This window comes from Agelaius phoeniceus, chromosome 3, assembly GCF_051311805.1.
Source record: "Agelaius phoeniceus isolate bAgePho1 chromosome 3, bAgePho1.hap1, whole genome shotgun sequence".
In the NCBI taxonomy this organism is placed as follows: Eukaryota; Metazoa; Chordata; class Aves; order Passeriformes; family Icteridae; genus Agelaius; species Agelaius phoeniceus.
In genome coordinates this window covers 69,621,074-69,636,187 of record NC_135267.1, presented here as the reverse complement: position 1 = coordinate 69,636,187, position 15,114 = coordinate 69,621,074, and the positions used below count along the sequence as shown (strand labels likewise).

Below are 15,114 nucleotides of genomic sequence, written 5' to 3'. Positions count from 1 at the left end.
ATAAAATCCAGTTTTGATTATTTAAAGGAGACAAATTCGTCCAGGTTTTTTGTAAATAATTAATATATAGTTATTTTTCAGTGTGTTAGAATAATCAACTGCCATTTCGGATGTTGTTCATGCAAATTTTAGTAGAACTAAACCTGATGAGAAGTTTTCATTTAAATAAGGAAAACTATATAAATAGCAATCAGTTTGAATAAAGCCCATGACTGAAAACCACATGTAGCTTACTTATTTTTGCCATGAAAGCTCTTTAGCACCTGTGTGCATTTACATGGTGTATCCATCCTGCTTTGCACAGTGTGTAGCTGGCAGCACTGCTGGGTTTTTGTGTTTCCCTTTTGTTATGTTATACCAGGTAGGAACCACTGGTTTGACTGATTGAAAGAAAAAAAGTACAGGAGTCAAGAATTATGCTTACAATTAGAGGTGCTGGTACAAAGAATGTTCTCCTCAGTGTTACATTTTTAAGGATTGGAAATTCATCCAGCATCCAAGCATGTCTCCAACATGCATGGTGGTCTGGTGGGGTGCGTGCAACGCAACAGAGGCACGCTGTGGGAATGGCCACATTCTGCTCTGCCCCTTCAGATGAGCAGTGCTGGGACAGCCTTGTGTAAGGTGACAATAAAGGGTGCTCGAGTGACTTGTTCATTTTATCTGTACAAGCTGAGCCATTTGCAATTGGCTATTTGAGATTAGCCTTTCACAGAGTATGAAATACTGCTATGTACCTATGGCTTCTAATTAGTTTTCAGTGCATGTTGCTTGTTAGGAAAAAAACCCTTTGCCTTTGTTGAAATGACAGTTTAGATTTCATTAGAGAACAATGCTTGCAAACTGCTTCTGTCAGTAATGTTCAGTTCCTTCAAAGCAACTTTTCTAATTAATGAAATCAATTGCTAGTTTGCGTTTTGTCTGGGTGCTTGTGTAGCTGCATAAGACGCTCAGGAAATTGCTGGTTTTTAGGAAGGCTTTTGTGGCAATGACAGTGAGATGTGCACAGCTGAAACTCTTTCCACGTTTCTGAGACGTCAGTCTAGGAGAGAATTTTTACTTCATTCTCAGATTCATTCTTTTTGTATTTTACAGACTGCAGAGGCTCTGCTCTTGAAGCCCTTGGTGCTGAGGTGGGCACTGCTCTGCCCTGCCCCTGGTGCTGAGGTGGGCACTAGTGTCAGTCCCTGTAGCTGTGCTGGAGCACTGCTGATCTTGCAGGAGCTGGCTGAAGGGACAGGTGGTCCCAATATAATGCTGGTGCACAGAGACTGCTGCTTTTTATGTAATTCTGAGACTGTAATTCAACTAACTGTCTTGTGCCTAGCAGAGAAGTCACAAATAAATTCTTACTGTCCACCTGCAACACTTGAGTGCTGGGAACAGATTAAGACTCAGGCTACAGTGGGCAGATTTTTAGTTGTTTGTATTTTGGGTGTTTTGTCACTTTTGTTAATATTTAGTAGCTTCCTTAAAAAGCCTCTTTGTAGGGAATATTACCTTATTTGGTTTTGTGCATACTCAAAAAAATGCAACTACATTAGTCCTTGCAAAGTTTATTTTTTTCCTTCATGTTCTTAAAGTATTTGAAAACATCAAAGTCTTTTTATGGGTTTTTATTTTATGGGCAGTCAGAATACCACAGGACAGCCAAAACTTGTATTGTTTTGGCTCTGCAGAAATCTTCTTGACAGATTAAGGCTGTCATCAGAATGTGTAAACACCGTTTCCAGCTTTTTACATTGGTCACTAAAGCATCCTTAAGTGCAGCTCAGGAATCTAGTCCTGCACAACAAACCCCTCAATCATATGACTGAATGATGGTCAGGGCCTTCTATTAAAATGTTTTAATAACTTTGCACTTCACAGCAGTAAGTCGATTCCCTTGTATTTGAGTCACAGTGCTTGATCATCTCTATGTAGCTAGTCCACTGAAATGAGAGTGCATTCACTTTAAACAGCATCTACCTCCAAGTTAAGATGGGGCAGTTACTTAAACAAAAGTGTAGTTCTTCAGAAATTATAATGCAACTTCAGCAGTTACCTTACCAGACCCTGTTCATTGTGCATATTGATGGCTTTCTACATTCTACAGCTTCTCACACTGTGAAGAAGAATCTGCAAAGTTCCCAAAAATTTTGTGGAATATACTGTTTTATATTAAAGGAAAGATATGCTAATGTAAAAAAGACTCTGATTTCTCACATTAATTTTATATTTTTTAAAGGAAATTACTAGGAGAGTGGGAAATTGTCTCCTCAGTTTTCTCAAATGCTGAACTTCACAGGTTTTTTGCCTAGTTTTAATGTTATTGTTTGGGGTTATTTAGTTTAGTTTTGTTTTTTAGTTCTTTCATCACCTGGAAGGAAGTCCTTCAGGGAATTCTAAGTCTGTTCAAGAAAAAACGAATTATCTGATTTCCCACCTTACTGTCTTGGCAGGGCTGTGCTGGTGCCTTGCCGTAGGTGCACAGCTAAAAATGATGAATGAAAGAACAAATAGATCACTTTATCTAAATAAGTTATGGAAAGAGCTTATGATATAGGTTTGATTCTTGCAGGCTTTGAGAAAGATAATGTCCTATAAAAGATCCTAAATAACTGTATTGTTTCTGTTACATATTTTTCACATTTGATATGAATTTCATTTTGTCTTTACAAAGCCTAAAATTTTAAAAGCTTGTAGTGCTTAATGCATTGACATAGCAAAACTGTAAATATTAAATACTGCTTTAAAATACTAATATATTCATATAAATACTGTCTTTACCAATACAATACTTTTTCAAAACAAAAGGTGCATTTTGACAAGCATTTCAGTAGTAACAGTAGCAGGTGAGGCACTTTATCTTCTCTCTGTGCCTACGCCTGTGTACTTCATCCATTACAGTAGTATTTTGGGTTCAGTAGTATTCTAAGGGGAGGAAATAGACCTGCCTTTAAAAAAAAGGAACAAGTTTTTCACATATTTTCCTTGTATTGGACCAATTCCTCACTCCTGTTCATTTGTGCTGAAAAGATAGCAGAAATGTGAGATGTAGCAGCAATAAGTAGCCTGTTGTAGGACCTGCTAAAAGTTGCTGATTGTTTGAAAAAAGCCTTACTATACTTGAAAATACATCATTTTGTCCTGTGAAAGAGAATTAGAAAATGAGTACAGAAAAATATTTAGAACACATACAACAAAAACTATTATATGTGAGTAAAATGCCTTTTCCCAAGCATATTTGTTTTGACTTTTATGCTGGTCGCCACCATGATAAAATGCTCTCATGGTTAGGAAAATTAGAAATTTAATTCCCTTGTATAAAAAATATGAATAAGAGTTGGTTATTCTATTTTGGTGATGATGTTTTCTATTCATGTACAATCAATTGAACCCATTGTTCAGCATTTTTAGTGGGTTTTTGGAGAAGAGCAGAGTAGGAGGGTTAAATGTTTGGAAGGGTCATGTTACTGTCCTTAAATTATCAACAGAATTTAGACATAAAATTGCAGAAGAGGGAGTCAAAAGAAAAGTGTGATTGATGCAGACAAAAATAGTCCATGGAAAAATGTCAGAGAATTATATTCATTTTACCTAAGTTGTTCTCTTAAAAGGTGAAGAGAGAATCAATTTCTTAGCTTTTAAGTTCTTTGCAGTTTTATGGAAAATATAAAACCTCACTTCAGAGAGATCCCTGAAATCTCATGAAATCTCATTCTCTATCTGATGAAAAGTGTGTTTGGAACGTCTGACTTTAAAGGAGTTTCATGAGAGAGGAACCACTGTGCTGGGGTCACATTTTCACTTTAATCCTACCTTTCTTTTAACCTAAGATTTGACATTAAATATATTTAAAATTGAAAGCCTCTTTTGAGAGGAAATATTTAAATCTGATTAAATTCAGTCTAGTGAAATAGGATACATCTAGAGTGATGGAAGCCTCCCATCCCTTTTTGCTTTGAGGAAACAAAATAAAAAAAAACACCAGCCAGACAACAACCACAAATAACCAACACCCAAACCCCTGCCTCCCAACAAACAAACACAAACCACAAAACTCAAGAACCCCAGATTTGTCACGTTTGTTGGTTTGAGCCAGTGTTTCAGTTTAAATTGTGCCACTTTCTGGCAACTTTGAGGAACCATGAAAAAATGGCTCTATATGAAAATTCTTTCAAGGAGGCCTACTAAGGATTAATTAAGAGAAAACAAGATTCCTTAAAACTGCTGATATGAATTTTTGCAGTGAAACTCCATTGGCTTTTGCTTTTGTGCTATACAGCCACTTGGCGTAGAACTCACCTCTTATCGTTCTGCCAATCACCAATGTTTAAAAATGCAACTCTGGGATCAGATCCTCAGGCAAGCTTTGTAGCCCTCTGGCCTTTGTGTTTAGCAAAAGAGAGACAAGGAATTAATAGTTGCTGTTGATGGGGTGGTGAGTTGGTCCCTTGTTCTCCATGTGCTGTTAACCCAAGTTGAGTAGTGTGTCTTGTTTTAGAGTTGTTGGCTTTGTCAACTGCCTGCTCTTGTGCAGTGGTCTTCTCCATCATCCACCTTTGCAGATAATTTTGGCATGTGGATTTTGTGTTTTGGCAGAAAATATGTGGTAGAGTTCCACATAAATGAAACAAGAAGACAAATAGCACTTGAAAAATACTCTTTTGAGAAAATGCCAATGCATGCAACTGCCATTGTTAAACAGCATTGGAAAAAATATATGAATCCTGAAGCCAGCTGGATGTAAAAAAATCTTTAAAATAATTGAAATGAAGTATCTGAGCAAATATCAATGCAGTAGTGGTAAGAGAATATGTATCCATCTCTTGCTGGATGGTAATGACGTAGAACAGGCTCTTTTGTTATTGTTGTTTTAAAAGGATGCTTTAAACAGCAGTGAAACTGTATTTTAAATAAGGAACATTCAGTTTTAACTTCTTCTGTGTGTGATTATCTGTTGACTTCTCTATTTTTTTTTTTAAGATCTTTATGGTTATGGCAAAATCTTTCATCAGCCGATGGTATAATGGACTGCCAGTTGGATGATACACAGCCGTCTGAAACATGGTATATACTTCTCCTCTTCCGTGCCTGTGGTGAGTTTTGCTTCTGTACATTTATATTAAATGCTTCAGAGAAGGAACTGAAACCTAAGTTCAGATATAACTGTATGGAACCGAAACCTAAGTTCAGAAACAACTGTATAGAACTTTTCTCTTTCTGGGTGATTTTAGAGCCGTGCAAAAATTCTGATACACAACTTGAAATGTTGTCTTTCCCTTCAGCTTGAAAGAATCTTCACCTTCATTTCATGTGTCTAGTTCAAATTAGATTCCAACCAAATGTTCTTTTTGGTCAGACATGTACCACAATGTATTTAGGAACAAGATAACTGTAACTGTGTTACAAATATACTATAAAACATAGGTAAAGGAATTAATTGGAGAAAATATTTGGAAATAATTTGTCAGTTGTGGTTTTTGTGCTGCTTCTCTGTTTTGTCCCTACAATTAATCTGATTATAGTATCTCTGAGCACTGTTAAGTATTGTATAATCAATAATATTGAAAGCAAGGCTCCTCATATTATAAGTGAATTATTGCTCTGTGTCTAGACATGCAATAATGAGATCCAAAGCACTCATTGTTCATTTGGCTAAACACATTGACGGACTAAATTTGGGTATCAGAATGTTCCACTCACTACTCCTTAAACCACCAGAAACTGCAGTCCAGTCTTCTCTCTAAAAATCAAATTGAGCAATTGAGGTTTAAATCTCCTTTTTGAGGGTTTAGATATGGTTCTTATGCCAGAGATTGGTTATGAATGATACTGAATTGTCTGGAATAATTGCTTAGCCACTGTTAAAATTTGGCTGTAAATGTTTGTTACCCTAAATTTGTGTCTAGTGTTTGGGTTAGAAAAATATGATATAATAAGGTATCTTTCCTTTTCTGCTCCAGATTCCAGAGTTCTTAGAAGGATGCAGAAGTAGTGAAAAAAGTAAAGAGAATAGCAGAGGCAAATATTAATTTGCCTAATGCCATAAGGCATTTAGTCAAAGCTGTTCTTAGTGCATGCTTAATTGCTGTAATGAACTAAGATAGAAGCAATGCAGTTTCTAGAAGTGCACTTGGTAATAGAAGGATGTGTTTAAATATCCCATATAAGTGGATAGACATGTTCACTAGCAAAACTGGTTACTGTTATTTTTTCAAAAATAACAGTAAAATGGGTGTTTACACAGAGAAATGGACAGCCATGTAGCACATTTTCTCATCCTGTAGAAGGCATTTTCTGCCTGCTTCTCTGTTACCAGTTTCAGCTGGCTTTGCATTTCAAATTTTCCACCTCTCAGGTAGTAACCATACAACTCTGAAACCAGGGAGCCAGATAAATAGCAAAAAGAGCATCAGCTTGCTTGTTTCCACCTGCAACTTTTGAGGGGACAAACCTGATATTGTTTGATGGGTTATCCAGCACCTCTTGGTTCTGTGAAGCATTGCCCTGGGTATTTATTGAGTTCTGATCGTTCTCTAACTAAGCTTTTTATTTTCCATATTAGCAGACTTGCTTCAAAGACTTGACCTGTTCTTTTGTCTTTTTCCTTATTAGCAATGTGCCATACATTTCTTAGCCTGTTTATACATCCTGAGTGTACACTGGTTCATCGTGAAATCAGGGCTTTGTGGCAAGTCTCATGGAAGATCCAACTTCTTTAAACAGAGAAAACTGTCTATCCCGAATGTGCAAATACTGTAGGATTAGGTCTCCTTTTGCAGATGTCTACTCCACTACATTTTACTGCCATTTTATTGCATTTATTCCCTGTTCCCATCAGCAGGAGAACAAAATCCGTTCTAATCCACAGTGTTTCCCTTGAGGCTAGACCTCAAAAAGAAAAAAAAAATGGTTTCAAGACATCTTCAATTGTTTATGAAATGTAATTCATCATACATTCATAATACATTTTCCTGAAAACTTAAAAAACACTGCTTTGGCATTCTTGTTAGAACTGATCCTCTTTGCAGTCAAAATCTTCAAGCAAAGAGAATGTACCTTGTGTAAGGGCATCCTCATCCTCCTCTCACTTCCGTATCCACTCAAGGCTCACACAGGCTCTCAAAACGGCCAGCAAGTTACTCCTCTGCTTCTTTGTAACCAGAAGAAAGCTAAGGTGGGCATCAGGAAGTAAACTGAATGCCATCACACAGGATGTGAAAACTAGAGGATTTTTTAGCCTTACCACAGTAGCTTGCAGAATGATATCTAGAGGATAAATAAGCTTTTCTCATCAAATTCAAACCCTACAAGAGAGAAAACAATATTCAAGCAGTAGTATATATTTAAAATCCATAAAATAATAATGATAGCAATATTTCTAGTTTGTTCCCAAATCCTATACCCTATTAGATAGACCAGGGTAACCTATTACAGGTGTCCTATTACAGTTAAGTGAGGCTTTTAGAGGGCACAATGGGATTTGAGAACTTGTGTGAAAAGGAAATAGAATCTCTTATAAGAAAGAAGAACTTTAAATACAAAATTGTATATCATCCTGTAGTTGAGTGCCTTCTGATTTTCATTCTGCTTTAGACCAACTGATACCAACTTAAGTAGGGGTTTTTGGTTGCTGGAAAGCACTGAGGTTTAAAAAAATCCTAATGAACCAAACCCCAAACAAAAAAAAAACAAACCAAAGCCAAACAACAATTTAAAAATGTAAATATTAATTTTCTGCTATATATTGAGAAAATTCATATGGTATTTTAGTTTTGAAAATATTCTTTTCAAGGTATTCAATACATAAAGTCAGCACAGGATGAAAAAGAAGCCATAGAGAACAGAATCCAGGTGCTATTTGGGAGATGTTTATGATAATTGAAAAGAGAATGTATAAAACATTAAAGGTCAGGACATCTACAAACAATTTTTGTTTCAGGTTATATGTTAAGGTATAAGAATAACAAAGGAATTTTTAATATAGAATTGCCTTCGTTTACTTAGAAGACTGAATAATTCTAGAAAGCTCAGTTAAAAAAAACCAAAACATAGCAGGTATTCCTAATATTTACCAGCTGTATTTTCTGAGTGTTATATTTAATAGATAGCTGCTTGAAGAAACAATAACAGCTGCTGCTAAGTAAGATTACCATTCTATTACCTAACTTAAAAAAAAGGGAATAAGAAAAAATAGGCAATGAGAAGAAAACATGGAAAAAGTCTAGCCCTGTGTCTCAGTTTCTCAACCCAAAACCATCTGTCAAAAATAATGTATTGAAACCTCCTGTACCATCAGTGAATAATGGAAGCTTGTGTTTTGTCTGTTTCTGCTTCTGAACTGTTGTTTCAGCTTCTTGGTGCTAGAGGCTCCTCAGAGTTTACAGATGGTGTTATAACTGAAGTGATCCATTTTAATTGTAAAGCATCATTAAGAAATATCAAAACCAGTTTTTATTATTTCCATTGCTTTCTACCTATAGTGGCAATATTCAGAGTTCTCTAGACCGCCATTGATTTTGCTTAGAGCATTGCTCCATCAGAGTTCACACTGTGGATTCAATGAACCTGGGTCCATCTGTGCCACCTGCTAGTCTGGCTGTCCAAACACATCATGGGCTTTGTTTGGATGACAGAGTAAATGGCATGGCAGGTACACTTAAAAAATCAAAATGAAGCATATATTATTTATTAAAGTAATCCCTATCCTACTGAGATATATCCTGAACTGAGGTGATAGAAACAAAGAAATAATCTAACATTTGTCTTGAAAACGTCTGGTTTGGGTGAATTTAAACTCATGTTGCTTCAGTACATGCAAAGTAAGAACTCCCCTTTGCCCTTGTTTCCCTACACCTTTATGTACTTAATTTTCAAGCTGTTGTTGTGATACTGAAGACTGCACTGTGTCAAGAGTCTTGAATAAATTATGTCAGAGAAGCTTTGAAAGCTACTGAGAAACTGGCCTCAAGGTTAGGTATTGGTTAAAAAAGGCCTGATAACTGAAGAGGCATTGCTGCTGATGTGCTTTGTTCTAATGATTTTCTATTAGTAGGGAGTCTTGATTAATGATTCTTTATCAGCATGTCCTGATAAACGTGCTAGTCAATGAATCAGTGTGTCATTTTATTTTCTCTTAAAGAACATCCTTCTAATGTGAGTGTGACAGGAATTGGTTTTAAATGAACTGCTTCAAGCAATTTCTTTATCTGAATGGAGAAAATATTTTCACTTTCTAAAGTTTTGAATTCCTGCATAATTTTCTCCTGAATTCATTAATTATTTGTACCAAGTAACTACTTCTGTGAGATTTTTGCATTTAAAAAACACAGTAAGTTTGTAAAACTGCTTGGAATCAGAAGAGGTTCTGTGGTAATCTTACTGTTGTATTTAAATTCTATTCTCTTTTAACTGCAGCAGGCTCTTAAAGAAAAAGCTGAGTCTAAAGCTTGAGCAAGCTTGCTTGAAAATATATTCAATGTATGAATATTTAATTTTTAGCTTTTCTACTGTGCTACTGTAAAAAAGCAACAGCAGCCATTTTCTGCAGAAAACTAAGAGCTTGCCCATTTTGTTAAGGTGAAAAAAAACCCCATAAGCAAACACTAGTAAGCTGATTATTTTTTTAAAAATTAGAATATTAATCTAGTTTGTTGTGGGTTTTCTTCTCATTAAAAATTATACAAGAATATAATGAGTGCTTAAGATCTGTTTGGGTTTGTTTGGTTTTGGTTTGGTTTTTTTTAATAGTCTTGCTATGAAGGTAGAGTTTCCAATGGATAACCAAGATGTGCTACAAAACTTGCAGAATTATCCAGCACATAAGTATCAGTATAAGTTATCAGTTTGATAGGGGAATGAGGATGCTGGAAAGCTGGAAGTGTTTAACTGGTGTGTGATCAAGCAGAGCTGTATCAGTGATGAGCTGCTTGTGGTGCCCAAGCAGTGCTGCCTCCTCTCCTCAGGGTTAAACCTTGTGGAACTGCATGAAATTGGTGCAGCTAACCCAGTCAGATACCATTTGGAAGGGAGAGGTGGTTATTTTGGTCAATCAGTAGCTGAGTTCAGTGGTTTGTGGTCTCACACTGGCACACTCACAGAACTGAGGTACATGCCCAGGTGACCTGGCCAACATCGCTTCTGTCCAAGTCTGGAGGCCAGGAGATGCCAGCAGCTGCATCCTCAACACTTCTCTTGGGTTCTTCTTGGTGGCAACAGATGAGTTCTAGGGATTCACCAAAGAATTTTGCTTATTTCAGCCTGTGTAAATGCTAGGCAAATCTGCTGCCAGATGTTCTTTCCTGTTTCTCAGGGTAGCTGGGCTGGCAGGAGGAGACACATGGCATTTTGTGTCACCTCTCCTGCCTGCATGCACTCCTGACTTGCACAGCAACCAGGTTTGCAGTGTAATGAATTACACAGTTTTAATTCTGGATACCTAGCTTGAGAAGATATGCTAAATTCTTACAAGAAGAGTTGAGAATCTAAATCTAAAGTTGAGGATCTAATTACCTATGATTAGTCACCCAAAAATATGTCTAGAAAGCGGAACTTTGTATCTTCTAAAGATAAACTAAATATTCACATCTCCTATATGCTGGACATTGACTATTGGAATCAGGTGGTGCTTCCAATATCTCTGAGAAACTTGAGTTTGATAATTCCCAGGTTTGTCACAGAATAGATTCAATCGGGACTTCTGGAAAAAAAAAAATAAAAGTATGCTGCTCAAAGAAATCAGTAATTTTTTTACTTTTTCTTTCATATATAGCAGGTAGAGTTCCTTTCTAAAGGTTTATTATTTTGAAGCTGTGTGTTATATAAATATAGATGCTGGAAATAGATTTTTATATTGGCATAATTCTGAAATAACTAATATGATAATGAGTTATTTAAAAACTATTGTCCAGGACCATTGCCCACCTGGATGAGGGCAGATGTGGCTTCTGCCCTTGCCAGGGCTCCTGCCCATCCCTTCCACACCTGGTCCCTGCTGATGCTGAGGGTTATTCTGTGACATGAACCCACCTTGGCACCCGGGGTAGGAGGTTTTTGTTGGCTTAAACCTCAAGAGTACAAACATCTTCACAGCTTGGGACACTGCCATCAGCTATGTCAGCACTCCCCCTAATTTACTCTCAGTTGTTGCCTCTTGTGCAATCAGCAGGTCAACAATGTAGTTATTGAAAAATATAGGCTGCTGAAATTTGCCTATATAATGAGGTAAGAATTGATTTTTCATTTTATTTTAATTATTTTCAATATATCAATGATGTTGTATAGTTTACCTAGTAGCAGGGAATAGATATAAGTACGTGTATCCAAATTAAGCATAATATCTTAATACTTATGTCTCAAAAGTCCCTTTGCAAAGCACAATGTGGAAAACAGGTAAGAATCACTGCAGTTCTTTGAATTCCAACTGATCAAATGCATATGATGTCTATATCTCCTCTAACTGATGATTCCTGTAGTCAGCATCAGCAATGGCAAAAATGGTGGAAAGAGGAAACTGGTGAGAAGATAGAGCTTCTGATAAGCAATTTATATTTCTCTGATAAGCAATTTATATTTCTCAGCTCAGGGAAACAAAATCTAGGCATTCAAAAACTAAGTGCTTGAGAAGGGGAGGAATAAGATTCATAAGTTTAATTCATGTTGTTACAACAGGCATCCACCGTTCAATTTTGCATTCATTGCTTTGAGATGAGGTTTGTATTAAATCTGAGCAAATTTATTCAGAAATTTATGTAAGGGTTGGGTTTTTGGTTTTTTTCTTTTATTGTTGTCAAATAATTTTCACCATCTAGATATTGGCAATTTTTTAGCTTGGATAGAAATATCTAAATGAGATCAAAACTATATCAGTGCATATTTTCACAAGTATATCAGTTATACTTTCTGACAGAATTACTAATGGTTTTTGATAATCACCTTTTCAGACTCACTGGTTTCAGATAAATGCCCTTTGATATACTTTTTTACCAGACAATTAAAGTTGGAGTAAACCAGCTCAAATCCTGAAAACTTTAAGGAGTATCTTTTGCGGTGTTGCTTTTGACAAAAGCATTTAGGTATACTTTACTGCTTTTTGTAAAACTATGTAATACTTTCTCTTATTAGCTTTCCTCTCATTTTATTTCCCTTTGGATTGTACAGCTTTCTTGAGCTTTACATAAACATGTCTTCTAACTTTATTTTATGTGAGTTGAGTGCATTTTACAACAGTTTTTAGCTACTAATTTGGGCTCTACATTTCTGTGTATAAGCATTTCTCTTGGGAAAGTTTAATTTTTCTGCTACATCATTTGCTTAAATGAGGCAGTAAATAGATTTAGTATTAAAAGTCATTCTTTTCCATGCTAATATGGAAACAATTTAGATGCTTCAGAATACTGATTCAGAATACTTGGTACCAATGTCTTGATGAGACATGGTATTCGTTATTCTAAGAATTAATATATGCTGTTATATCATAATTTCATTTCCTGATCGTACTTTTGGTATGCTGTGTATGTATATATATAAATGTGCACATACATAAGAAGAGGAAATAATAATTCAAATTTTACAGAGGCACTTTAAAAAACAAGTTGTTTTGGTGAGGGAAAAAAAGTAGAAAAGCAAATTTGGAAAATAACCTTCATTTTAAATTATGTTAGTTTTTTTTTTTTTAATTGCTCAATTTATCTGAAATCTGAAGCCATTACTGTGTACCTCTTATTTCTCAGTTCTTTATAATAAAGGAAGGATTCACCTGGTGTTTCTAAGTTGTCCATGGGGAGAGGCAGGCAACAGCAGAAGGCAATTCTTGTCTTACATCTGTCTTAGATACTTATCATAGAAGGGGATATATTACCCTCTGGGTAATTGTCTGTGCATGCAATATTGTTATTTCTTTTTTTAAAATGCAAGGCCAGGATAAGCCTGAAGAACCCAATGCTTCCTATAGTTCATTTTATTTTGTTGGAGTTGTAGTAATTGCATCTCTGCAGCAACCACACTTGTTTGAATGGATTGTACATTTTAGGTACACAAGAGGTGTCTCAAAATGACAGGAACTCAATGGTTTGACATTCACACAAATTACACACTTTCCATTTTGCATGCTACCTGATGCATTTTTTATATATAAACAGAATGTTAACTTTATTAAAACGAGGAGTTTGTTTAAATAAATAAAAAAATCATGAGAAGCAAGACTTTTTGAACCATTTTCTACTTGTACTGGAAAATGTTTACTCATATGTAATAGTCTTCATTTCCTTTGCTCAGTGAAATGGATGTTTTGGTGCTCTGTTAAATAGTCTCTGTTTTAGCAGAGCAATGTGGGCATTTTAGTGGTGCAGAAATTAGTTCCCACTGGAGAATATATATAGCTCTTTTTGGGAATTAAAACCTACAACCCAAGTCTCACCTTCAGCCCAGTGAAGTTAATGGTCTGACTCCATTATACAAGACTTTTTTGTGTAGTTCTAATTAATCAATGCCTTACTTTAAAGGTGAAACATTTTGAGTGAGAGATAAACACAATAGTTTGGGTTAACTATTGGTACTAAAAAAATAAACTGTGTCAGTTTTGGTTATCAGCCAGATTTCAGCTTATATCTGGTGTTATAACCTTTTTATAAGAATTTAAATTATTCAGTCTCTCATTCTGTTAATTCTTCCTCTAAGCTGTTCTTTTGTTTGGTTCTGGTGTGCAGCTGCTGTGTCCCCTCCTCCAGGTGGCTTTGCTTCGAATGCTTGGAAAAAATTATTCTGCTTAGAAATAGGTAACTCCACAAGTATTTAAAATATCTCATGGTCCACCTTTTCCTGACTGAAAAATTGTTGGTTTTTTTTGTCTTTGCAACATTAAAAAGGAAGAAATATTTTTTTATGTTAGGGAAATAATTTTATTTCTTTATGTGCTGCCCAGCTACATAGCTATGAAAGACTGTCTGAAGGCTTTTGAGAAGAGAGGATTTGTGGGTGTTACTGTACTTAGAGGAGAGGAAGTGAAGGACCTGCCTCAAAGTGATAAATCCTGTGAGAATTGAGGCATCAAACTTTCCAACAACAGCCTGAAGCAACACATTAGCATCTACAGCAGGTGACGGCAATGATTCGGAAAAGCTCAGATGCAATGAATTCAGGTGTTGGTGTTAGAAAATCTGGTCTCTGAAGAATAGTTCTTGTTACTATGGAAAGTTGTTCTTGCCAAAAGAGATTTGAAGGTAATTTAAGTGCAAGTCAGCTTTATGTTGACTCCAAGCAAGGCCATAAAATAATCGTGTGTAGGATTTAGTTCTGAATGTGAGTCAGCTGTGGAGCAGCAGTACTCAGTGAATGTCTTTTGTTTGGCAAATGCACATACTTGAGCTGATTCAACCACAATTTCACCATATTTGTTAAAGTCCTAATACAGATTTTTTTTGAACCAGAAGAACTAGATCCAGGGGAGACATGATTCACAATGGGTGACTTAATTTCTGTGTTTAGGATGGACAGGGGGGCTACACACAGGGTGACATGGTCCAGTGCTCCCAGGCTTTTGTGGGTGACACAGGTGGAAGAAAGAGGATGCATGTAACTGTAGGGCTATCCATGGGGGGCTGTGTTCATCCTCTTCTATTACAAATATGTCTGTGATCCTGAGCAGTTTATAAGATAACACCTAATTCAGAGTCATTGTTATTTCAGAGTACAATAATGCTGTCATATTACCATCACCTCAGTGAGTATTATGAGACTGCTAACATTGACTTCTCCCTTTATTTGGTTCAAGAAAGCCATGAACCTTGCTTGTAAACTGTTTTATGCGACTGCTTTTATATCACATTTCTGTGAACCATATAATTATTTACAGAGGTGTTTGATTATGTTTGACTTTCATTTTTGCTCCTAGTGTTCTATGTATTTTGGACTAAATTCATGAATATACAGAGTGTGATTACTGATAAGATCCTAACTGTTGGAAGGACTGAAATAAACTTCTTATACTTTTCCTCTCCTTTTTCTCTCCCTTTACTTAAATTTGTCCTGTAGAAGAAGATAGTCAAAGCAAGACACCAGTGTTCATGTGCAAATTTATCATCTGGTTATTCTGCTGCAAAGAATGCTTTAGTTTGAATGTGTTGATACAAA

General features: G+C 35.9%; 1 protein-coding gene across 4 annotated transcripts in view; it reads left to right on the top strand.

Annotated features, from left to right (window-relative positions):
* Nucleotides 1-15,114, top strand: part of CHRM3 (cholinergic receptor muscarinic 3) — a 274,162-nt gene that overhangs the window by 74,680 nt on the left and 184,368 nt on the right. For 3 of the 4 annotated variants that reach the window (XM_077175556.1, XM_077175553.1, XM_077175554.1), the window contains exon 2: nucleotides 4,969-5,081. Coding sequence is in view for 2 of the 4 variants with exons in the window: in XM_077175553.1 (XP_077031668.1) it covers nucleotides 5,050-5,081 (32 nt within the window). In the remaining 2 variants the exon portion in view is untranslated. Of the gene's footprint in view, nucleotides 1-4,968; nucleotides 5,082-15,114 lie in introns of those variants that run through there. The other variant, XM_077175555.1, reaches the window with a different exon arrangement.